At 40.2% G+C, this 26,480-nt stretch overlaps 1 protein-coding gene and 1 pseudogene across 2 annotated transcripts in view; one reads left to right on the plus strand and one right to left on the minus strand.

The window, feature by feature from the left end:
* Positions 1-25,307, plus strand: part of AMD1 (adenosylmethionine decarboxylase 1) — a 26,174-nt gene extending 867 nt beyond the window's left edge. Inside the window, exons 1-9 of one of the 2 annotated variants that reach the window (XM_023750105.1) lie at positions 17,698-17,716; positions 18,010-18,096; positions 19,011-19,137; positions 20,363-20,465; positions 22,022-22,064; positions 22,163-22,307; positions 22,430-22,522; positions 22,605-22,760; positions 23,157-23,850. In XM_023750105.1, coding sequence (XP_023605873.1) covers positions 19,021-19,137; positions 20,363-20,465; positions 22,022-22,064; positions 22,163-22,307; positions 22,430-22,522; positions 22,605-22,760; positions 23,157-23,297 — 798 coding nt within the window. In that variant the 5' untranslated portion in view covers positions 17,698-17,716; positions 18,010-18,096; positions 19,011-19,020 and the 3' untranslated portion in view covers positions 23,298-23,850. Of the gene's footprint in view, positions 1-17,697; positions 17,717-18,007; positions 18,097-19,010; positions 19,138-20,362; positions 20,466-22,021; positions 22,065-22,162; positions 22,308-22,429; positions 22,523-22,604; positions 22,761-23,156 lie in introns of those variants that run through there. The other variant, XM_014451775.2, reaches the window with a different exon arrangement.
* Positions 3,574-4,579, minus strand: LOC102419564 (annotated as a pseudogene).
* Positions 25,308-26,480: the final 1,173 nt, after the last annotated feature.

A 26,480-nucleotide genomic window follows, 5' to 3' on the forward strand; every position in this document is an offset into this window, starting at 1 on the left:
GGCAGGTGTGGCCAGGCGGCCACAGTCAGGCGCTCATTCCGTTGTGCCCGCCTCGGGGGTTGTGGGAGGGAGGGCGGGAGGGCGCGGGTCTGAACCGGACTCGTTCTCCCCGCGTGCAGCGGATCGGAGCGGCCCGCCGCGTCCCAGGCTGGCGCTGGCGAGCAGGCCTCCAGCTCGGCCCGCGCTGGCAGCGTGTGGCGCCCGGGCGGCGGGGATGGGGGGGGCGGCGGTGTCGCAGTGGCTGGGCCCCACCGCCGCCCTAGCACGCTCTGCACCAAAGCCTGTCGGGGCGTTCCCCGCCGGCGGCCGCAGAGCCCGCGAGGCGTGCCCCCGCGACTCTTGACCTTGATGTGTGTAACCTGTTCCCGAGCCGCCGGGGTCCTGCCGCGGTGGGGGCAGAATAGGGTTTGCCGTGTTGACGAGCTAGAGGCCCGCGGGGCCCGGGACTGAATACCTTGAATGCACAAGCCAGCAAAGGCCTCTGGGGCCCCAGCCTCCCACCCGGGCAGTCCCGCGAGAGAGCTGGGCTGGTGGCGCGGGGAGCGAGAGGTCTCGTAGGGGGTCTGGGGGTGTCCGAGCGCGGGCGATGCCGCAGGTGCCTGGGCCTGCTCCGGGGGCACGCTGACCGCCGGCCACCCCTGCCGCTCGGGCTCCTCCGCACACGAGTGCGGCGGTGCCGCGCAGGAACCGGCGCGGCCGCTTCATTGAGCGGGGACGGCCAATGAGCGCCCGGGCCCCGCCGAGAGCCCGGCCGGGGCGTGGGCCAATGGGGCGTCTCAGGAATGTGGGCTGCGCGCTCGGCTGTCGCTGACAAAAAGCCGCTGGAGAGGGGACTCCGGGAGGACACGTGCTGCCGGGACCTGACGGCGTCAGGTCTGGACGGGTCCTCCTGTAGAACAGCGTCGTGATAGCTCCTGTTACGGGTCTCGTTTTTTCCAGCTTTGTGCGACCCTGACGGTGTTTGCCGTGCGCCAGGCTCAGTTCTAAGCACTTTATACGTGTGTTGTAGGAAGCGGTGACTTTTCTTAAAAATATATGGGGAGGCGTCGTATTGCCTCCATGTCACCGATGGGAAGGAAAACTCCCTGGTGTTGGTGATAAACTTTGGAAAAACGATTTAGAAAATCTTACTTAAAATGAATAGCCTTGTTTTGCCCTGACTCATTAAATGTTTTATAGTTTTATTTGTAAGGACACGTTCTTAATAAAGAGACGAGGATTTTACCCTTTATCCAAGTTCTTGGGTAGAAATGCCCGAATTTAAGCTTGGGTTGTTTTGGGGGTTTTTTGTTAGTTCGTTTGGTTGGTTGGTTTTTTTGTAGTTAAGAGTTCCCTGAGCCCAGGAGGGAGAGAAAGGCTTGTAAAAGGGCAGCTTGCTTTCTTTAAATACTTGAGAACCACTTCTCCTTTGTGCCTTTATCAGTAGCAATTATCTTACTACTTGAATATGGCTCATAAAATGGCAAAAGTTTAATCTTCAAGGACAGAATATCCTGTTTTGTATAGTTCATAATTTAGTGCACGTCTTGTACATATTTAACATTCATTAAATCACTATTTTGAGAGTTTTCTCTAGGGTGTTTCAGCTGTTGTAGATGGAGTAACTAAGAACGAAAAAAATCTTTATCGATTTAACTGAGAAGTCCATTGGTAGCCTTTCTGGGAAAGTTTTTCCGTGAACTGTCAGTCAAGCAAGAATGCACCGGGTAGGTTATGTTACTAGGAGATTTTAAAAGTACCTGGAAAAATATTTGATGCTAGTAGATAAATCACTTAGAGTGATGACCTGGCAAGAGGGTGGAAGGATAATCGTCATCTAGAAGAATATGCTTAATGAAATGATGCCTGGTCTCTGGAATGTCTAGATTTTAATCAAACACTTAATGACTAGCTGTGTGGTGTATTTTCATCTCTAAATGGAGATAATAATGGTACCTACTTCACGGGGTAGTTGTGAGGATTAAGTGGGTTAGTGTATATTTGGTGCTTAAAAACAGTGACACATAGTAAGTAACCACTGTACAAATGTTACAAGTGTTTTATATTTATCTTTAGAACAAAATCAATCTCTCCCTTCCACCCCCATCAACCAAGGATGGAGAATTAAGTATATCAGATTGTAATTTTAAAAGGCTACACATTAAAGGGTGCCCTAATAATTTGATGTAGTTTTTATTCAAATAGAGGAGATAGTGTCACTGGGAAGCTTTAGATTTATTATTCTGTAGAAGGATTAATATCATGAAGCAATCTTTAGTAGTTTTGTTTTTATTGAATGATTTAAAAATTTGGAAGCCAGAAATCCTTGCTTGTCCTTGCCTCATGTCCTTACTCTCAGTAATTCCATTAAAATGTAGATGGAAGGTTATAATTAAAAGATTTTAATAGATTTGTAGATTAAAATTAAAAAGTAAATCTACTTTTTACACTGTATATCAAATGTAAAATCTAAGGACATTGAGAGTGAGCAGGCACAAATGTCCTAACAGGATTACTACATATGCTACAACATTAAACGTGTTATAGGAAAATTCTTAGAAAAAAAATACCTTTCCAAACATTGGTGTAAGAAGAAATATAAATGTAAGTAGTCCTATAACCATTTCATACATTGAATTAGTCATTAATCGTCCCATAAAGAAAATTCTGGGCCCAGATGGTTTCACTGGAGTATTCTCTCCAACATTCAAGGAAGACGTAATTCCAGCCTTTTACACACATTCTTGTGAATAGAGAAGGAGATACATTTCCTAGCTCATTTTGGGATTAGCATAATTTTGATATCCAAACCCTGACAGGCTGCGAAGGAACCAGAACTCTAATGCATTGCTGGTGAGGGTGGAACGTGAACAGACCACTTTGGGAAATGGTTTGGTAGTTTCTTAAAGATTCAATTTATGTAAAATTCTAGAAAGTGCATACTAATCACATCAGTGGTTGCCTGAGGTCTGGGAGTAAAGAGAAGGGTGGATTATAAAGAGGCCTGAGGGACCTTTGGGGAGTGGTAGAAGTGGTCACTATCTTGTGATTGATAGTTTTACAAATAGGTGTGTATGTCAGAAATCTTGTAGGTAAATGTAAAAATGAATAGAATTTATTTTAAAATAAATACATGCATGCCTCCAAAAAACAATCTGATTTTTGCATAGTAGCTTAATCTTTTCAGTGATTCTCACCATGCATATGATTGAATTGCCTCGCTAATAGGAACATTAATTTAGTTGTTATTAGCATATATGTTGTATTTACTGCTACAAACCAAAGAATAATTTTGGTTGCTGTTGCGCTCTCTCTGCCCTCCCCCCAAGTATGTAAACTTAGCAATTTGCATCTGTGTGAAATCAACTTAGAGCATTATAAATCCCCAAACTCTTTGTGCAATAACAGAGATGAATATGAATTTGGAAAACTGCTGAAATGATTTTGGGGGAAAGCTGCTTTTGTGAAGTATAAGGACAAAAATATTTAATTGGAAGTGGTGTGGAGCTGGAAGAATTGTGACATGAAAATAATTCTAAAGATTTGAACCAAGAGAGAAAACCATAAGGTAATTTTGAAGGCAATATTCCAACAGAGTTTGAGGAGGTGGTCATTGACCAAAGAAAGAAGTATAATATGAAAAATCTGGCTGTTAGTAAAATAGCTTATCTTTTGAATACAGACTTTTTAAACTTTTTGTTGAAACATAAAAAGTTATAAAAATCATAATGCAAACCTAGTTTTCACTAACTGATCACACTCATGTCACTGAAGTTTAAGGAATATAACTAGCCAGAAGTCCTACTTGCACCTCTAACAATTATTTTCCTGTCCCCTCTATCCCTAGGGTGATCACTGTCCTAACTTCTAACATACCATAGATATGGAATCATTTAGTTTGCATCATGTAAGGCCTCCTACAGTCAATATTATGTTTGAGGTTTTGTAGTTCATTCTCATTGTTGTGCTTGTAGTTGTTTTGTGTTGATATACCACAATTTATCCATTCTACTGTTCATGGGCATTTGAATAGTTTCTAGTTTGCTAATACAAATAAGTTGCTATGAACACTATTGCATGTGTCTTTTAGTGAACATTATGTATTTCTGTTAGATAAACATACCTCTAGGAGTGTAACTGTTAGGTCAGAGAGTGCATATATCTAGCTTGAGGGTTCCAGTAGCTCCATATCTTCATGTAACACTTGTCTTTTTATTTATTTATTTGAACATATCAAGATTTTGTTATAATAAAACAAAATATGAAGCTTAGAACTGGATCACTTGACCCTTTCTCTTATCTCTTCCCAGTTCAAAATGCTTGCATCTCTTAATAGCCAGCATTCTCTTAGATCTGCAGTTAGGCTCAATGCATTCAAGCCTCAGCACAATCTTCTTTGTAGTTTTAGCCTTTTTTTTTGAAAATCGGCTTAGTCTGCCCACCATAACCACTCTGCTTCCTGTCATAATGCCGCTTTCCCTGCGCATAGAGAATCCTTGCCCTTCTTGTACTGTGTTACTTTGTGGGGTTGATGCTTGCCACACTTCTTACAGAAAGTTCAGCGGGTGTTAGGAACATTCACCATGTTTGCAAGAGTGCTATCAGCAGGGAAAACTAACCACTTGTCTTTTTAATTTTAGCTATTGTGTGTGTAGTAGTAGGTATTTCCCATCAGACTAATGGAGTTGAGCTTCCTTTTTTATATCTTTATTTGTCATTTGGATATCTTTTGTGAAATGTTTGTTCAAGTCTATTTTTTTCTGGGGTGACTTTATTTATAGTTCTTAATATGTTATGGATGAAATCTCTGTCCAATATCACAAATATATCCTCTATGGGTTTCCTTATTAATGATACCTTTGAAAGTAGAAACACATAAGTTTAATATAGTTCAACTTATTAATATTTCCCCTTTAATGGTTAGCAGTTTTTATGTACTATGTTGACATAAGAGACATCCAAACCTGTAGAGAATCTTTGAGTTTATTTGAACCAAGCTTAGAAAATTTGCTGGGAAGCAACGGACTGAGAAAGTGCTTTGGGAAATGTCAGTTTTACCACATATTTTATACATCAGAATACAAGGGAAAAGACTTAGAGGGGTTACATGAAATTTCTTGGTGATTAGTGAGGTGGGAGAATGCAAAGCTTGGAAATCTCTGGAACTGGATCTAGCGGTTTTCAACCTGTGGGTCGCGAACAATGAAAACACATCCTGCATATCAGATATTTACATTACGATTCATAACAGTAGCAAAATTACAGTTATGAAGTAGCAATGAAAATAATTTTATAGTTGGGGGTCATAACAACAATAGACACTTCTTTTACATTGGTGGGTATAGGATACCTAACTGAACAATTAACATGAAAACAGTGAGGGTTCTTTGGTTTGCTCTGGTACAGTGATTGTGCCCTTAGGGGTCTGGAAAAAAAATGACTCTGACAAAAATGTGTTGCAAAAAAGACAATAGGCTCAGTTAGATAAAGGTTGACCTTTGTCAATGAATATTCCTGCCTAGTACAGGACTACCTGCCATGACTCACTTTTATTTTTTACCTCTATCCATTTATTTTTTTTACTTGACACTATTACAGATGTCCCCATCCCACCCTTCCCTCTGGCCATCCCACACAGTTGTCTGTGGATTATGCATTATATGTTCTTTGGCTAATCTCTTCATCTTCTTTCTTGCAGTTTCTCCTCCCCTCAGCTGTCAGTCTTTGGCTTTTGACCTTTGTCAATGAATATTCCTGCCTAGTACAGGACTACCTGCCATGACTCACTTTTATTTTTTACCTCTATCCATTTACTGGGGATGTGCCCGCAACCAAGGTACATGCCCTTGACCGGAATCGAACCTGGGACCTTTCAGTCCGTGGATTATGCATTATATGTTCTTTGGCTAATCTCTTCATCTTCTTTCTTGCAGTTTCTCCTCCCCTCAGCTGTCAGTCTTTGGCTTGTATCCATGCCTCTGTTTCTCTTCTGTTCCTGTTTATTTTGATCATTAGATTCGCTTTTAGTTAGGAAGTTTTCATTTCAGACCATCTTAGGTAGTTACTTTCGGTCTTTGAGTTTGTAAGGCCGCCATGCAAGCCTCCCGTGAGCTTGTCCACAACTATTTGAGATATCTTTGCTCATCCCTCAACATTGTTTTACCTTTCATATTTATATCTGCAGTCCATCTGGAGTTAATTTTTTTTTTAATGTGGCATGAGGGGATAGAACACACTTAATGTAAAATAGGCTTATCTTTCCAAGCAGTTTTGTAATAGTGGTAATCTTTTACTAGTTTCTCAAGGGAGATAAGAGGGACACATGTAATTGAGGGGAGGGTCATTTTTAATAGAAAATTTTGTCTGGTATGGGCTGGGTTAAAGAATACTGGTTAATCATCTGTTAGTGGAAAGCAGTAGTCCTGGCATATCTAAGTAAATAAAGGGAAGGATGATGTGTTCTAAAACTGACTTATTTCACACAGTATTTAAAGTTGAAATGTAAAAAGAAGGAGTAATATCTTAACCTGCAGTTTTGTCTACTAATTTTTCAGATTTCAAAAGTGTGTGTAAAAATGTCTTAAGTTCCTGCACTAATTTGGACCAAATAAAAGTCTTATTTTAATGGCAGCTTTGGGATGGATGGAAGTAATGGGGAGGAAGTCTGTCAGAAAATAAGAAATTTTGGTAAAAAGAAAAGATAGTTTAATTTGATCTTTAAGGACAATAAAGTAGGCTTTTTGCTTTTGATTTATCACAAATCTGACTTATTCTTAGTAGGAGGTGGGAAATTCTAGTGAAAGTAAAGAGAATACATAAAGATTTCATTAATTGTGAGAAACTTCCAGGTATTTTATTTTTATAAGCTAAAATATAACTTGCAAGTAAAGTGTTAGGGGCAGTTGCAAAGATAGTAAATCACACCTCAGCATTACCTTTCCCAGAACTCATGCCTTACTTGACTACATCATTGCACAGTATTGCAGAATTGATAATTTACATTGAAGGAATTTACAGCCCATTGCTAAAAAACCTTTCAGTTTAAATGCTTTGGAGTAGAAAAGTTTCCTGTTGAATTAAACTTGTTACATTTCTAACAGTTTCAAAAAGTTTGAACTGCCATCTCTAAACCACCTTTCTTTCAGAAGTGCACATTTCAAGTACTGTAAACAATAATTATACTGAAAGTGATTTAAATTTGGGGTAGAGATTTGAGATGGAGAATACTGTGATTATTGGGTTGATTTATTTGAACAAAAAGAGAATATTTATTTCTCCAGATATCTTGAATTAACTGCCCTAAGAAGGCATGCTCAGAATTTGTTTTGGTCAGCCTAGGCCAGTGATGGCGAACCTATGATACGCGTGTCAGAGGTGACACGTGAACTCATTTTTTTGGTTGATTTTTCTTTGTTAAATGGCATTTAAATATATAAAATAAATATCAAAAATATAAATCTTTGTTTTAGTGTGGTTGCAAATATCAAAAAATTTCTGTATGTGACACGACACCAGAGTTAAGTTAGGGTTTTTCAAAATGCTGACACGCCGAGCTCAAAAGGTTCGCCATCACTGGCCTAGGCTTTGATGAATAATCTTATGTTTTAGGGTATGACCCAAAGACTGCTACCTTGGTAAGGTGTAGAGGCCTGAATGTAAGGAAAGTCATGCTATTAGCAAGCACAGTTGAGGGCAGCTTCAAATAGGCTTTTTTTAAAAAATATATTTTATTGACTTTTTACAGAGAGGGAGAGAGATAGAGAGTTAGAAACATCGATGAGAGAGAAACATCAATCAGCTGCCTCCTGCACATCTCCTACTGTGGATGTGCCCGCAACCAAGGTACATGCCCTTGACCGGAATCGAACCCTGGACCTTTCAGTCCGCAGGCTGACGCTCTATCCACTGAGCCAAACCGGTTTCGGCTCAAATAGGCTTTTTGAGTAAATTGATAACTCTGAAACCAGCTTTAAGAAAGTAATCCATTAGTGGAATCTAATCACATGGAGGCCTTGTAAATGCAAATTTTCAGGCACCACCTGTAGTGTCTGACCTATTGGATCTCATAGTAGAATCAAACTCAATTCTAATTTTTTAGGTGATAAGGGTGAAAACCCTCCAGCAGCATTGTTCCCTCAGTCATTTACGTTTTTAATTAAAGTTTTAAAAAACCTAACATGAAGTTTATCATTTTAACCACTTTTGAGTGTACAGTTCAGGATTGTTAAGTATATTCTTACTAGTAGCCCTGCGCACAGATCCGTGCCCTAGTAGGTTGCTGCTGCCCTCCTGTAGCTCTCCACCCACTGCCCCGCCTCCCGCTTGCTTGCTGCCCTGCCCATCTCCTGTAGCTCTCTGCAGCCCACTTGTACCTCGCTGGCCCATCCTCCTGCTGATCCATGATCTGGTCGTGATGCGCTTGGTCATTACATCTCACATAACAGCTAATTAGCATATTAATCTCTTATTTCTATAGGATTGTTGCGCAATAGGTCTCTAGAACCTTTTTCAGCTTGTGAAACTATATGTATAAAACTAGAGGCCCGGTGCACAAAAATTTGTGCACTGGCAGGGTGGGGGTGGGGGGGGTGTCCCTCAGCCCCACTTGTGCCCTCTCACAGTCTGGGACCCCTTGGGAGATAACCACCTGCTGGCTTAGGCCTGCTCCCCGGTGGCAGATGGCAGGCCCGATCCCTAGATGCCTGCCCCGCCTCCCCGGGTCACGCACAGGGCAGGGCCGATCAGGAGGTTGGCGGTGCCGGGGGTTGGGGCCCGGGTCTGGTCGCACACGGGATCTCCCCCCCGCCCCCCAGCCCAGGATCGCAGATAGCAGGCCAGCCCAGATGGTGGCAGGGCAGCTGGGATGGCGCTGTCCTGCCCTTCCTGCAGTATGCAAATTAGCTGCCATCTTTGTTGGCAGTTAATTTGCATATCACGCTGATTAGCTGATGAGAGGCATAGTGAAGGTATGGTCAATTACCATGTTTGTCTATTATTAGATAGGATATTATTTTCCCTCCTTTCTCCCCAGTCCTTGACAAACCACCTATCTACTTTCTCTATGATTTTCACTACTATAGATACTTCATATGACTGTTTTGGAACCTCATTAGTGGGATCACATAGTATTTGTCCTTTTGTAACTGGATTATTTCATTTAGCATAATGTCATTCATGTAGCATGTGATAAAAAGTTTCCTTTAAGTGTGAATTATCCATTACATGTATATACCACATTTTCATTATCCATTAATCTCTTGATGGACATTTGGGTTACTTCCTACCTTTTGACATTTGTGAGTTACAATGAACATGGATGTACAAATACCTCTTCCGGATCTTGTTTTGAATCCTTTTGGATATATACCCAGAAGTGGGATTGCTAGAGCATGTGGTAATTTTCACCTAAGGTACACTCTCTGTATTGTTACAATTTCTCCACTTCCTTACCAGCCTTTGTTATCCGCACCCCCACCCCCTTATACATCCTAATGGGTGTGAAGTGGTTTTGATTAGCATTTCTTTTATGATTTGTGGTGTAGAGCGTCTTTTCATATGCTTGTTGGCCGTTTTTTGCATTTGGTGTTAGAGTTTCTTGTAGATTTTGGATGTTGACTTCTTGTTAGATATATGATTTGCAAATATTTTCTCACACATTCTGCAGATTTTCTTTTCATTCTTGTCGAGTGCTTTCCTCTGATGCACAGAAGTTACTAAGTTTGATATAGTCCTGTTTGTCTATTTTTGCTTTTGTTGCCTGTGCTTTTTGTGTTTCATCCAAGATAACATTGCCAAATCCAGTGTCAGACTTTTCCCGTAAGTCTTTAACCCATGTTGAGTTTATTTTTGCATATGGTGTGATGTAGGGCTTCAACTTCACTCTTTTGTGTGGAGACGCAATTTTCCCAACATTTAATAAAGAGGCTGTCCTTTCCCAGTTGTGTAGTCTTGGTATTTTTGTTAAAGATCATTTGACCTGAGGTGTTTACTTTTTACATTAAAAAAATGTAGTCAGGCCTGGCCAGTGTGGTTTAGTTGCTTGAGCATCATCCCATGCACCAAGAGGTTACCAGTTCCATTCCCAGTCAGGGCACCTGCCCAGGTTGTGGGCTTGATTGCCAGTAGGGGGCATGCAAGAGGCAGCTGATTGATGTTTTTTATCCTTGTTTGTGTCTCCTAAAATCAGAAAGAACTTTTTTTTTTCTTATGGTTAATCCTCAGCCGCGGATATTTTTCAATTGATTTGTTGTTGTTTTTAGGGAGAGTGGAAGAGAGAGGAAAGACAGAGAGAAACATCAATGTGAGAGAAACACATGGATTTGTTGCCTCCTTCATGTGCCCTGCCCAGGGCTTGGGCTGGGGAGGAGCCTGCAGCTGAGGTATATGCCCTTGGCTGGAATCAAACCTGGGACTCTTCAGTCCCCAGGCCGACCCTCTATCCACTGAGCCAAACTGACTAGGGCTAAAAACATTTTTTTAAAAAAATATATTTTATTGATTTTTTTTTACAGAGAGGAAGGGAGAGAGATAGAGAGTTAGAAACATCGATGAGAGAGAGACATCGATCAGCTGCCTCCTGCACATCTCCTACTGGGGATGTACCCGCAACCCAGGTACATGCCCTTGACCGGAATCGAACCTGGGACCTTTCAGTCTGCAGGCCGAAGCTCTACCCACTGAGCCAAACCGGTTTGGGCTAAAAACATTTTTTCAGTGTAGTCACTTGCCTATTTTATGTATAACAGAGTCAGCTGGTGTAGAAGTCTGTCTTGTCATTTTAATCGCATGTTTTCTCATGTAAACACCTCGACTTGTTCTATTTTTTTATTAGACCACACTCTTTTTTTTCTCCAGGGAGGAAGGGAGATAGAAACATCAACAATGAGAATCATTGATTGGCTGCCTCCTGCTCGCCCCCTACTGAGGGGGATCAAGCCCGCAACCCCAGGCATGTGCCCTTGGCCGGAATCAAACATAGGACCCTTTAGTCTGTAGGGCAACACCAGCTTGGACTAGACCACACTCTTTAAGGAAGCTTTAAATATAAACTATGTCGCTAATGTTTTGCTTTTCAGGAATGGTAACGGATCATTCAGTCCATATACTGCCATTAGTAAAGGAGCACACTACTTTGGGATCATTTATCATGATCTGATAGTATTTTTTAGTACTTTACTTTGAAGTTAGGTTTCTCAACCTTGGCACTTTTAACATTTTGGGCTAGATAACTTGTGTCCTATTTACCTATGGCAGCGGTTCTCAACCTATGGGTCGCGACCCCTTTGGCGATCAAACGACCCTTTTACAGGGGTCACCTAAGACCATCCTGCATATCAGATATTTACATTACGATTCATAACAGTAGCAACATTACAGTTATGAAGTAGCAACGAAAATAATTTTATGGTTGGGTCACAACATGAGGAACTGTATTTAAAGGGCCAGAAGGTTGAGAACCACTGATCTATGGTGTAGCAGCATCCCTGCTCTCTACCAGCTACATGTCTGCAATGACGAACCCCCACCAATGTGACAACCAAAAATGTCTCTAAATACTGCCAAATGTTTTCTGGGTGACAGTCATCCTAGTTGAAAACCAGTGAGGTGAGGTGGCTGCACTTATGTAAATAAAATGTAATTCAAATTAGAATATGTTCCTTTATCTATGAATTTTTATTGTTTTATAGCACCTTGCAATTGTGTAATATTTTGAATGTCTTTTGCAATATTTTCCAATCACTAAATCAACACTATGAAATACATTCCAAAATTGTCTTCTTTCTTCTGCTTTGTTGTCAATTTATGATTTATTGAATTCATCCTATATAATAAAGGGGGAATATGCTAATGGGCCCTAACGGTGTCCGAGTCACGACCAGTCAAAGGTGCATGCACATAGAAGCTGGGGGGTGGAGGCAGGGACTTGTGCCACCAGGACGTGAGGCTGCCCGCCGCCGCCCGCCCCCCCCAGCAGAAGCGCACGCAGGCCCGCAGCACCGCCTGGCCTGGAGGGGGGGGCGTCAGGACGGGGGTGGGGCCTTGGCAGAGAGCTCTCAGCACTCCTGCGCTGGGGTCTGAAGGCGCAGAGAGGAAGGGAGAGCAATTAGGCAGTTAGGGGGTTTAGGCCAGGAGGGGAGAGCAAATAGGCAGTTAGGGGGATCAGACAAGGAGAGGAGAGCAGTTTAGGGCCATCAGGCCGGCAGGGGAGCAGTTAGGGGCATCAGGCAGGCAGGCAGGTGAGCGCTTAGGAGCCAGTGGTTCTGGATTGTGAGAGGGATCCAAGATTGGAGAGGGTGGAGGCCAGGCTGAGGGGGATTCCCCCCCTCCCTCCCCCCTCACAAATTTCATGTACCAGGCCACTAGTCTGTATTTAAAACATACGTAGAATAACAATGACGTAAAAAAGACCAATTTTGTAAAATAGTTTATACTATAGACTAGTCTAGGTGTTAGTGTGTCACCTTCCACCATACTGAACCTGCTGTTACATTCTAACTTTATACTATCTCACTTTGAAATCACAAACAAGGAATTTAGAAAATGCCTTGGTCAACTGTACAAAATACTTGGTCTTTTTCATCATTACATTTGGACATAAGCCCTAACTGGTTTGGCTCAGTGGATAGAGCATCGGCCTGCAGACTGAAAGGTCCCAGGTTCGATTCCGGTCAAGGGCATGTACCTTGGTTGCGGGCACATCCCCAGTAGGAGGTGTGCAGGAAGCAGCTGATTGATGTTTCTCTCTCATTGATGTTTCTAACTCTCTATCCCTCTCCCTTCCTCTCTGTAAAAAAAAAAAATCAATAAAATATATTTTTAAAAAATTTGGACATAAAGCAGGGCACTTAAAATCTTTCCTCTATAACAGGTGTCAGCAAAAATCTGTAAAGGGCCAGATAGAAAATTTAAAGCTTTGCAAGGCAGACAGTACAGTCTATGTTGCAACTACTCAGCTATGACCTTATAGGGAGAAAACAACCATAGACACTCATATAAATGAGTGGGTGTGGCTAGAATCCAATAAAGCCTCATTTTATTTACAAAAGGAGGCTTATTTTTCCCACAGAAATGTGATTGAATGATATGCTGGAATTCTCAGCTGTTTTGGTGTTGGTCTTTCACCATTCACTTAATGCACATGTATAGCATTGTATTAATATCTTCAGTTTTATTTCTGTCACATCTTTCTTGCCTCTCCCCCCTGACTTGTTACCTATAATAATAAAAGCATAATATGCTAATTAGACCAGATGTCCTTCTGGACGAAGCCGGGAAGGAAGCTGGTGGGTGCCGGCAGCCGGGGAAAGGAAGGCCTACTCTTACACGAGTTTCGTGCATCGGGCCTCTGGTATTTATTATATTTCTGAGCCTAGCAGCTCTCCTAGGATTATGTCTTTATAACCACTTGGTTGATAGACCATCCAACTGTGTTTAAGGTGTTTTCACACAATTGCTTTCTTTCACACTGACTGCTGGAGGATTTCTGTTTGGTTGCAGAATTTAAGTAATGGTGAATGACTTACAGGAGCACTGTGTGGTTTCCATGAAGGTGGAATAAGCACCTTGCTAGATGCAACTAAAAACCCTGGACAGAATGCATGGTGAGGGCTCTGAAAAGTAAATGTTAGCAGGTGAATGAAAGAAGGAAATCAGAATTTAAAATGCCACTGAAACAGCCATGGTTTCCTGTTTCTTTTTTCCTCTGGAATCTCCTAGGGTGGTCTCAAAGGCTTCCAGAAACCTGGAACTGCACACCAGGTGCAAATAAAGAACTCCAAGAAGTCTTCTTTTTCTGGTCTGTAAAGACAGGAAGGAGGGGTCCCTTTGGCTCAAAGAGAATGGGTGGGATCCCCTTTTGGTTTAGTTTTATTTTGTTTTGTTTTTCTTCTGTTCTTTCCTGCCACAGATAATGCAGTCCTGTAGTAATTGTAGCCAGGTAGATGCCTAAACTCCAAGGAGGGGGGAACATTTTTTGACCAGAAGAACTGTGGTCCCAAGATAGAATAGCATCAGGGATATCCCTGTTGTTGTTTTCCCTCTGTCATCTCCCCATTTGGCCCAAGAGAGACAGATAATCACAGGCTGCCTGCTGCAGAGTGGGAAACCTAAAGCCTTGGCTTTCTAGCCAGAGGACCAAAAAGTTCCCCTGCTTCTGCCTTTGAGCCAGACATTGTCAGAGCTATTATGGAGAGGAGAAAGAGTTGAAGAAAGTGAGTCCCATAAAGATTTATATGAATACCCCTGAGCTGCTCATGTATGGCTCTGACCCTAAACAGAAGATCCAGGCTTTGAGAACTGATAGCTCACCTCCCAGTACCAGACTGGCCACTGAGTGCATGATAGATCTGAATACCATCCTATATAATAAAGAGCTGATATGCTAATTAGATCAGACCGCCTTGAGAGGGAAAGCCTGGGCTTGGAGGGCCAAGCATCAGGCCTCTAGTGGCATGCATAATAGCCTTCCCTAACTAAACTGAAACCTAACATAAACCCATAAAAAGAAGTTAGACGAGAACTTGAAGACTGAACCATAACATTTCAATTGCTTGCTAAAACAATTTTTAAATCAACATGCTCTGTAGGATTTAAATACAATTTAAAATTATATAACTTGGCCTGGTTGGTGTGGCTGACATCATCCTTATCCTTGAAGGGTTATGGGTTCAATTCCCTGTCAGGGCCATGCCTGGGTTGCAGGTTCAATCCCAGTCTGGGCATGTGGATCGATCTCTGTTGCTGCCTCTTCCCCCTGCCCCCTTCCATAAACATTTTTTAAAAATTATATATAACATGATCAAAATGTTCAGGCTGCAATGATCAATTGCTCAATTATACAGAAGATCAGGATATTCTCAGTGTCTCTCAAAGGAAGACAGTCAACATATACCAGCCTTGAGGTGATGCAGGTCAAGATTTAAAGGCAGCTGTCATACCGATTTTATAAGTAAGAGTGAATACTCTCAAAATGAAAGAGAGTCTTAGCAAAAAAAAAAAAAAAAAAATAGAAGATAGAACTTGAAAATAATTACTGAAATAAAAATTACTGGATGGGCTTAAATAGAATGGACATGACAAAAGAGTGAATGAGTTTATCCAGTCAGCAACAGAGAATAAAAGCTGAGACTTAAATGTAAGTCATGAAACTATAAGCAGCAAAATCTCAGATATCTCTTGAAGCGATATGTTTACCGATACATCCCCTGAGCAAAGGAAACTAAGGAGTAAATAAACAGATGGGACTATCAAAATTAAAGTTAATGCACAGCAAAAAGACCACAAAACCATCAACAAAATGAGAAGGAAGCTGTATGGGAGAACATATTTGGCAATGATACATCTGATAAAGGTTTAATATCCAAAATGTTTAAGAAACTCATGTAACTTCTTACGTATTTACTGGAGGCCCGGTGCACAGAATTTGTGTGTGTGGGGGGGTGGTGTCCCTCAGCCCAGCCTGCACCCTCTCCAATCTGGGATCCATCTCATAATCCAGGACTGATGGCTCCCAACCGCTCGCCTGCCTGCCTGCCTGATTGCCCCTAACCACTCCGCTGCCGGCCCAATTGCCCCCAACTGCCCTTCCCTGCTGGCCTGGTTGCTCCTAACTATCCTCACCTGCAGGCCTGCTCACCCCCAACTGCCTTCCCCTACAGGCCTGCTCCCCCCCAACTACCCTCTGCTGGCTTGATCACCCCCAACTGACCTCCCCTGCCGGCCATCTTATGGTGGCCTTCTTGTGTCCACATGGGGGCAGCCATCTTATGTGTTAGAGTGATGGTCAATTTGCATATTACCTCTTTATTAGATAGGATACGTTTTTTTCCTTTGTTTTTTGGAACTCATACAACTTAACCAAAGGAAGACAAACAATCCAATTAAAGAATGGGCAAAGACCCAGCCAGCATGGCTCAGTGGTTGAGCATTGACCTATGAACCAAGGGATCACTGGTCAGGGCACATGCCCGGGTTGCAGGTTCATTCCCCAGTAGTGGTTGTGCAGGAAGCAGCTGATCAGTGTTTCTCTTTCATTGATGTTTCTATCCCTCCCTTCTCCCTCTCCCTTTCTTTCTCTCTCAAAATCAAAACAAATTTTTAAGAAAAAAAATACTAGTTTACTTAGTTGTATATCCATATGGCTTCAGTTTTCCTATTATTGCCTGTACTACAGACTTTCTACTTTATTGAAATAGACATTTTCCCATTACATTAGAGAGCCACGTTGTATGCCCAAGATCTTGTGGGAATGCTTGTACTGTTGAATTGCCAGCCAAAGGCTTTTTTTTTCTTCATTTTTTTATAATGTTTCTCAATTTTTAATATGCTTTAATCATTTAACTAGTGAAAAAGTAATGGTTTTCCTTTTCATACACACACACACACACACACACACACACACACACTAGTGTCCCGGTGCACAGATTCATGCACATTGAAAGGAAATCAATTAGAAGAAATATTTTAATATCCCTATTCATGTCTTGCTAATGAAAAGAAAATAGGATTCTACCGAGTCTACTATCTACCTACTCTAGGACTTGAGGCTCCGGAAAACACTTCACAAACATTTAAACTATAAAATGTTTTGCATCTGACTATAAAGCAAGTCGGTTTCTTGGGCTGAAGAAACTCCAAGGAGCCTAGTCACCAGGGAGAGGAAGCTGGGCATTGCTACATGGCGTCATTACCCAGCATCCACAGCTACCGTTTCCGGGCTGAGCTAGGTTGTAGGCTGCACCATGGGGGATCTTGGCAGAGTTGGAAACTAGAGGCCCAGTGCACGAAATTTGTGCACAGGTAGGGTCCCTAGGCCTGGCCGGTGATCAGGGCTGATCAGGGCATTTTGGTTGCCAGCTGGGGCCTCCCTTCCCCGGCTGCCGGCCAGGGCCTTCCTGTGGTCAGTGCACATCATAGCGAGTGATGGGTCTCCCAGTCAAACTCCCATGGGGGAAAGTTGCTTATTAGGCCTTTATATATATACTAGAGGCCCGGTGCATGAAATTCGTGCACTTGCAGGGAGTCCCTCAGCCCAGCCTGCACCCTCTCGCAATCCCGGAGCCCTTGGGGGGTGTCCAATTGCTGGCTTAGACTAACGCGGCAGTCAGACATCCTTAGTGCTGCCGTGGATGTGGGAGCCTCTCCCGCCTCCACTGCTGTGCTCACCAGCCGTGAACCCAGCTTCTGGCACACTGACCACCAGGGGGCAGCTACTGTGTTGAGCGTTATATAAATACTAGAGGCCCGATGCACAACGACCAGTTCTGCCATTTGGTCAGTTTGCATATTAGCCTTTTATTATATAGGATAGATGGCCAGTGCAGTTCACCTCCACTGCTGTGCTCACCAGCCGTGAACCCAGCTTCTGGCACACTGACCACCAGGGGGCAGCTACTGTGTTGAGCGTTATATAAATACTAGAGGCCCGATGCACAAAGTTCATGCAAAAGTAGGCCTTCCTTTCCCTGGCTGCCGGCACCGGCTTTCCTCGCAGCCCTGGCTTCGTCTGGAAGGACATCCGGTCTAATTAGCATATTATGCTTTTATTATTATAGATAATTGATTTCAGAGAGGAAGGGAGAGAGAGAAACATCGTTGATGAGAGAGAATCACTGATTGGCTACCTCCCGCACACCCTACTGGTGATCAATCCCACAACCTGGGCATGTGACCCTGACAGGAATCAAACCCTGGACCCTTCAGACAACAGGCCAACACACTTATCCACTGAACCAAACCGGTGAGGGCCTTGGTTTCCTTTTGAATATCCTCTGTATATGGCTTATTTATGGTATTTTGTCTATTTGTCTTTTTCTTAGTAAATTGCCAATAATGTTATCTTATTTAATGGATGTCAATATAGATAGACAGTTTTGGAACAAATCTAAATGTAGAGAAGCTACTATAAAAATGTGCCAACAAATATAAAATACGTTTTGTTGATCATTGAAAAACTCTTCTAAATGTGATTTATAATTTTTGAGAGTAGGCAAATAGTATAATGAATCAATCATCTTTTTTATTAAATGATAGATCCGAGTGGGACATACTTTTGAAGGATGTGCAATGTTCAATCATAAGTGTGACGAAAACTGACAAGCAGGAAGCTTATGTACTCAGGTAAGTCCTGTAAAACAAGAGTTACCTAACATATTTCTGTCTGAATTATACTATATATAGAATAGCAAATTGTTCCCCTGGACCTTAGTTCTATAATTATTTTAACCTTATTTTTAAAAATACGGTGTAAAATAAAATGTTAATTCAGGTATCCCTAGGCAGTAGGTTTTGAAGTCTTACCTGAAAGATCTTCAAGATGGTTGCCATCTTTACCTATTTGTAGTGAGCAGGAAGTATCTATCAAGTGGGTAGAATGACATTGTACCTTTACCTTGCAGATTGGGGTCTTACTTTTAGTATATGCCTCTCAATATCAGAACCTTAAGCAAAGTGAAGTTAGCTCCGCTGTACAAATAGGATTGCCATCTATAACAGAAAAAAGTCATTCAACCTCTTTATAGGTACAAAGATAATTTATTCAATAAATATGTTGAATTCTTATACATATTATAATGGGCCTTGGATTGAACAAGGTTCCTAAGGTACCATAGAGATATAATGGTGAGTGAAAACAAACATTCCTTTCTTCACTGGGCTTATTACCTAGTGTAAGAAGTAATGAGATGGCTATAGAAGTACATGTGAGAGTGGATGGTGCAAGATGATGTAAAGTATGAATTTAATAATGTCTTAGGATAGGTGAGGAGAAAAATTTAGTAGTAAAAAAAAGAGTGTGTATAATGAGCTAATATGCTTTATAATGAATTTAAGGACTATTTCTGTGGGTTCTAGAACTTAAACTGATTTTTGTATAATAGAAGAGGAAGACTACTGTAGTACATTATTTGCTTCCTTGAGGTTTTAACATTTAAAATTAGCAAAAATTTATATTGTAAATTATAGTCCAATAATAGGTTAATTGTATCAATAGTACATGAATAGCATTATAATATTGTAACTTTTTTTAATTGTAGTGAGAGTAGCATGTTTGTCTCCAAGAGACGTTTCATTTTGAAGACATGTGGTACCACCCTCTTGCTGAAAGCACTGGTTCCCCTGTTGAAACTTGCTAGGGATTACAGTGGGTTTGACTCAATTCAAGTAAGTAATCAAAAAACATTATTTGATCCTTTAACTTATAAATAAATTCGTATACTTATTGCTTTGGTTGTAATGGGGAAGGGTGGGCACACCATGAGAGAAAGAATATTCTTCCTGATGCTGAAGAATTGCAGAATATGGAGGAAGCAGAGAATGAGTTGGGATAAAATCCATATGGGAGAAAGAAATGAAGAAACCAGGCATGTTCAATATTTAACTCCTTGAAATGTTAATATGAAGGGCAAAGAAACTAAGAAAACAAGTGAAAGCAAGAAAAATTCAGTTTTCATAATAAAAAGTTGATTATGTTAAGAGCAACAGTATATAGAGTTAAATTCTGATAACATTTAAGAATTAAGGCGATAGCCCGGCTGGTGTGGCTCAATGGATTGAGCATTATCCCATGGACCAAGAGGTCCCGGGTTCCATTTCTGATCAGGGCACATGCCCAGGTTGTAGGCTCGATTCCCAGTAGGGAGCATGCATGAGGCAGCTGACCGATGTGTCTCTCTCGTCGATGTTTCTATCTCTCTTTCCCTCTCCCTTCCTCTCTGAAGTCAATAAAAAAAAATTTTTTTTTAAAGAATTACGGTGTTTACTTAGGGCATAATTGTTCTGATGAGCAGATGTTGAATTTTAGTATTTTACCTAATTAGGGTAAAGGATATCTTGTTACTAGGACCTAAGAAAGTTTTTGTTAATTATTGATCCTCATAAGAAACTCAAGTAATATGTCCTTAATTTTTTGATCACTGACTCTTTTCTTAAGGATGTATTTTTCATTGATTCTGGAGAGATAGAAACACTGATGTGAGAGATAAACATTGATCGGTTGCCTCATGTACATGCCCCCACTGGGGAACAAACCCAAACCCTGCTATGTATCGATTGGGAATGGAACCCATGACCCTTTAGGGCAAAGGATGACCACTGAGTTACACTGGCTAGTGCTGAATCACTGACTCTTAAAGTTTAATGTACACATGTTCTCCCACAAAATTTTGGTTTACATGTCTATTTAATGCTCAGATCAGAAACTACTGCTTTATTGTATTTTAATTGGCATCGTTGTTATGACCCATCATCTGTAGGCTGGGCATTTTAGTTTGTAGAAAGTCATTAATGCACTTATATTATTAATACTCTGCTGAGACTTTTCCACAGTTTACAAAGTTGTTCCTAATAGCACTTGACTCATGGATATTGGTTTATCTTCCTTTTTTAGAGCTTCTTTTATTCTCGTAAGAATTTCATGAAGCCTTCTCACCAAGGGTACCCACACCGGAATTTCCAGGAAGAAATAGAGTTTCTTAATGCAATTTTCCCGAGTAAGTTTAAATAAATAGAATTGAAACCTGCTTTATTAAAGTTAGAGGTATATCTTTTCAGAAATATTTATATATATGAAAGCACATTTATGCAAATGTAGCATGTTTATAATTAAGATAAGTGTATCAATATAGTTGATTATAAATTTTAGAGTATATGTGTTTGCACCTCGGGTCATTGTTGTTAAAATGATAGAAAATGAAGCGAATTCATCTTGATCCAGTCACTTGCTCTGATTTATATCTAACTTAGTGTATTTGAAGGCTATGATCCCTTCATCCAGAAAAATGCCCAGTGAGTGACTGAATAATCCTCTGTTAAGACACTGATCCAGCATTCTATACAGGAATTAAACTGCTTTATAAATGACCAGCACAGTGAGATCATATGTGCCTTCAGTATACTAGGCAAGATTTTCTTTCATTTACAAAACTTTTATTCAGAGATCTTTTTTATTTATTTATTTTTTAATTATTATTATTTTTTAATATATATTTTATTGATTTTTTACAGAGAGGAAGGGAGAGAGAGAGTTAGAAACATCGATGTGAGAGAAACATCGATCAGCTGCCTCCTGCACATCTCCCACTGGGGATGTGCCCGCAACCCAGGTACATGCCCTTGACCGGAATCGAACCTGGGACCCTTCAGTCCACAGGCCGACGCTCTATCCACTGAGCCAAACCGGTTTCGGCCAGAGATCTTTTTTAAAAAAAATACATATTAAGGATGTGTGTGTGTTTTGGGTTTTGTTTTGTTTTGCTTTTTTGAGAGAGAGAGATGTGAAAAAGAAACATTGATCAGTTGCCTCTCATGGCCTGAACAGGTATCAAACTTGCAACCTAGGTATATGCTCTGACTAGGATTTGAGCCTGCAACCCTTTGATGTATTGGGCAACACTCCAATCAACTGAATCACCGGCCAGGACTATAAACCTTCCTTTTTGAGCTTTAAGGTCAAGGAACTAAGGGTTTTCTAATCCAACACCCTTATATCCTAGATAAAGCTTATAACTTAGGATCATTTTAATAATTTGACAGTCACTTACTGGCATGATTTAAAAAAAAATCAGATTTCTATTCTTATCTACTAATATGAAACTAAACTGGTCTAAATCAGAGAGTGCTAATTGTAACTTAATGTAAATATCTACCAATTATTAATTTACTGTGTTGAGTGAGGCTTTGAAACAATATGGAAAGTATTACATAAAATAAGTTGTATTTACTTGGGAGAGTAGATAAATGGGCAACCAAATTCTATTTCCTAATGGAGTTTTAGGGGAGAAGGAACCATAGTTTTCTCAGCACCACTTAGACTGACTCACTGGCTGCTGAAGAGAATTTCTAAACGACAGTCAGTAAAATATATACATATATTTTAAAGGGTGATGGGGAGAGTCTTGCCTACTTGTGAATTCACCCACTTATTTTCCTTCACTGATATTTCTGGTAGGAGGCAAATAGTATCATCCCAGCTATTGGAAGGGTGAGAAAAAAACTATCCTATCAAATGGAACTGTTGCATTTATTTTACTTTCTCCTCCCTCAACAGATGGAGCAGCATATTGTATGGGACGTATGAATTCTGACTGTTGGTATGTTGGACATAATCTTACCGATTTTTTTCTTGTATATAAGATTACTTTAAATTGCCGGTTGTCATTTTTAAAAATGATTTTTTACTTTTGTATAGGTACTTGTATACTTTGGATTTCCCAGAGAGTAGGGTAATCAGTCAGCCAGATCAAACCCTGGAAATTCTGATGAGTGAGCTTGACCCAGCAGTTATGGACCAGTTCTACATGAAAGATGGTGTTACTGCAAAGGATGTCACTCGTGTAAGGATTTTCAGTAATTCTGGATTCTGCTTGGGGACTAAAATATATTGTTTAACTCATACTTGTTTTATTTTTTAAATTTGTATTTAATTCAGTCTCTTTTTTCTTTCTTTCCTTTTCAGGAGAGTGGAATTCGTGACCTGATACCAGGTTCTGTCATTGATGCCACAATGTTCAATCCTTGTGGGTATTCGATGAATGGCATGAAATCGGATGTAAGTAATAATATTTGCTTAATACTTATTTAAATATTTAAGTGTGCCCTTTCCATTATTAACACAAAACTATTTCTCTAAGGGAACTTATTGGACTATTCACATCACTCCAGAACCAGAATTTTCTTATGTTAGCTTTGAAACAAACTTAAGTCAGACCTCCTATGATGACCTGATCAGAAAAGTTGTGGAAGTCTTCAAGCCAGGAAAATTTGTGACCACCTTGTTTGTAAACCAGGTACTTCGTTTTTTGACAATAAAATCTTCCAGAAAATAAGGGTAGTGAGGAATGTCATAAAATGGTACCTATCAGTCAGATACTAGTTGAGGTTTTTGGGATGAAAAGTTTCCTCTGTTTCGTTAAATTTCTATTGGTTCTTGTTTTATATCTAGTTAATTGGTGGGCTTCCCCCTGTACTGTTTATTGTCCCTGTTGGCAGGCCTGGGATTTGGATGGGGGCTGGTGGACATAAATTATCTTATCTCACTTAAGCCCATAAGAAGGCAGCTAAGATATTTCAAATACCATAGTTTTATGAAGATAAATGTTTTAAATATTTGTGGCATGACTATGTTGTTTGTGAATCTTTTGCAGGTTGGAAGCACTAACAGTTTATTTAATTTTCTTCCCCAGAGTTCTAAATGTCGCACAGTGCTTTCTTCGCCCCAGAAGATTGAAGGTTTTAAACGTCTTGATTGCCAGAGTGCTATGTTCAATGATTACAACTTTGTTTTTACCAGTTTTGCTAAGAAGCAGCAACAGCAGCAGAGTTGATTAAGAAAAATGAAGAAAAAACGCAAAAAGGAAACACACATAAAAGAAGGTGGTGGCTGCTTTTTAGATATTGATACCGGGGGCCATGCTTTCCATAACCACCACCTTGTAGTTGCAGAAAGCCCTAGATGTAATGATAGTGTAATCATTTTGAATTGTATGCATTATTATATCAAGGAGTTAGATATCTTGCATGAATGCTCTATTCTGTGTTTAGGCATCCTATGCCACTCTTGCTGTGAAATTGAAGTGCATGTAGAAAAAAACTTTTGCTATATGAAACTTTACAACACTTATGACAACAATTCAATTTGGTTTATGCACAGTGTAATATTTCTCCAGGTATCCTCCAAAATTCCCCACAGACAAGGCTTTCGTCCTCATTAGGTGTTGGCCTCAGCCTAACCATCCGGGACTGTTCTATTAAATTGCTGCCAGGATGTTACATCCAGTTACCTCCAATTTCTAGGACATATTCTCTACTAATGTTATTGAAAACAATTTCTACTTCATTCAGATGTTTTTTGCCATGGCAATTAAAGTTTTTCTTCCACGAGTGGAGTCCTCTTAAGAAAGTGATTGCAGTTAACCATTTTGTGTACTACTGTTTTAACATTATTGCTTCCTGAGTTTGTATTCCTTTCATTGATTTTGTTCCTCACCATGGTGTCTCCTCTCCCAACCCTGCCCCAATAAAGCAATACACTGTTACACTGGATCTATACCAATCTTATACCCCAGAGCGGGAAAGGGGATGGACCCTAGGATTTAATTTTCTTTTAAGGTCAAGGGAGTTTTTATTGGCATTGGCTCTTTTAGAAGGTAGTGACAAAAGTAAACTTCTAGTGTTGATTAGCAAGGAAGACACAAATTAATATTAAACTACACTGGCAGAACTATATGGGAACTATGCCATTGTGTGCTCTCCAGTAAAATAAGATAGCTTCTCATGAAGACCGTGTCTTTACTAACTTGCTAAGTTAGTAGTATAAAAAAATTTTTATCACTAAATTTATTAGCAAGGAGAAAACAAAGGTTATACTGGATTCAGTAAGTCAAATCAAATCATTCACCTTAATTTTTATTTCAGAGCGGCATGAATGTCATTGCCATCTTGTGACCTGAAGTTCTGTGACTGTGATGCACATGATAGTGTTCTGACTTTATGTGTTCCTCTTACTGGTGTTTTCTTCACCACAGTTTCAGAGGATCATGTGAATGAGAACTGTTCAGGTTACTCAGACATACACAGTGAAGCAGAAGGCTGTCCGTAAAACATACGAAAATCCAAAATGGTCAGTGGGAAATGACTAGAAATACAGGCTTTTAGGAGTTGGCATTTTTAGCTGTATTTGCAAATACTGTGAGATTTAAGCAGCCTAGAAAACAGCAAAGTCGACTACATTTTGTATTCTGTCCTCACTTTTTTTTTTTGTTGGGGCTAAATGCAGTGATGTTTTTGTTCCTTCCGTATTTATCAACGAAACACTTTTTTTTAGTGTTTCTAAACATAAAATCTACTTGGTTTTGAAATCAAGTGGTTGGATCACTTTTGACTTATTTTAAGCACATTCTTGATTCAAAGTTTCATTGAAGAAGCTTTCAATCAATGAATCAGTTTGATTCTGTAATTAGCACACAGTACCTACTGTTTTGGTGCTGTTTTGAGGACCAGTGCTCAAAGTGGATTTTCTTGGAACAGTGTCCCAGTGGATTTGATGACATGAGTTGGCTTGAGGTCTATTTTTTTTTTTCTAATACATTTAAGATTTCTACCTAATGTTGAAAAGCTACACAAATTTGTATGAAACAAAACCTAGAAAAATGAAAACTGTAGATTAAGTAGTAATTTAAATTAATCCTAGTATATTATGATAGAGGAGGGAAACTTTTGGTGCCATAATTTCTCTCTTCATGGTGGTGTTGGACTTAAATCAGGTGAAATGTATTTCTGTACCACAATTTAAGCTTCAATAAAAGTTTCCTTAATTGATTGTCTAGTGCCATTCAGAAAATTTCTGTTGATGTATTTTTTAAATATTATCAAATATTAAACATTATCAAATATTAGGCATCTAAAGTTTTTAAATTAATTGAAAAATGTATTAAATGATTATTTCCTAAGATTTGTGAGTTATGAAGACAAAAGACCTTTGAGCTCCTGGGAGAATGGCTAATTGGTATTCAGATTTAAACATTTTTTGTTAATGGCTTTATTAACTGAAGTTCAAAAGAACTATTTGGACTATGTACCAGGATATCAGAGATTAGAAAGGGTAAATAGTAAGAATTAGAATGTGTATTTGTGAGTTTGGTCTTAGGGAGTCAAAGGTTTGAAGGTAGAATGTTACCACATTCATTTATGAAACCGGCCTCATAATGGTGGAATGGAGAACAAGCTGTGAGCTTCCTGTACTTAATTGATGGTTATTTCTATTAACTAGAACACAATTATAAACTTGATCTTTTTGCCTACAAGAACTTACTTGTTAATCCTCACCAGAGGATATTTTTTCCGTTGCTTATTTATTTTTACAGAGAGGATATGAGTGGGAGAGGGATAGTTAGAAACATCAGTAAGAGAAATATCAATTCAGCTGCCTCCTGCACACTCCCTACTGGGGATGTGCCCGCAACCAAGGTACATGCCCCTGACCGGAATAGACGCTAGGACTCTTCAGACTGCAGGCTGACACTAAGCCAAACCAGCTAGGGCTCCATTGCTTTTCAGAGAGTGGGAAGGAAGGACAGAGACTGGTTGCCTCTTGCATGCGTCGTCCCCTAGTGGGGGAATGAACCCATAACCCAGGCATGTGCCCTTGACCAGAATTGAACCTGAGACCCTTCAGTGTGCAGGCCAACATTCTAACCATGAAAGCACAACAGCAAGGGCTTGTGTACATATTTTGTGATTCTTTGGTAAAATTTCAGCTCCTCCGTCTCCTTGGCTACAGTAAACTGAACATCAGAATTTTATGAAAATGTCTATGCACATCTTAGGATAAGCTTATTAGAGAATATTTTCCAAAATTTGAGTAAAGTATTTATTACTTAGCATAATACTCCCCAGGTCCCTCCATGCTGTCACAAAGGGATCCTCCTTTTTTGCCGCTGTATAGAGGTGCATATATTCTTTCTGGTTGGTGTTCTGGATTTCTTAGGATATTTTCCTAAAAGTAGGAT

Source organism: Myotis lucifugus, unplaced genomic scaffold, assembly GCF_000147115.1.
Source record: "Myotis lucifugus unplaced genomic scaffold, Myoluc2.0 scaffold_11, whole genome shotgun sequence".
Classification (NCBI taxonomy): Eukaryota; Metazoa; Chordata; class Mammalia; order Chiroptera; family Vespertilionidae; genus Myotis; species Myotis lucifugus.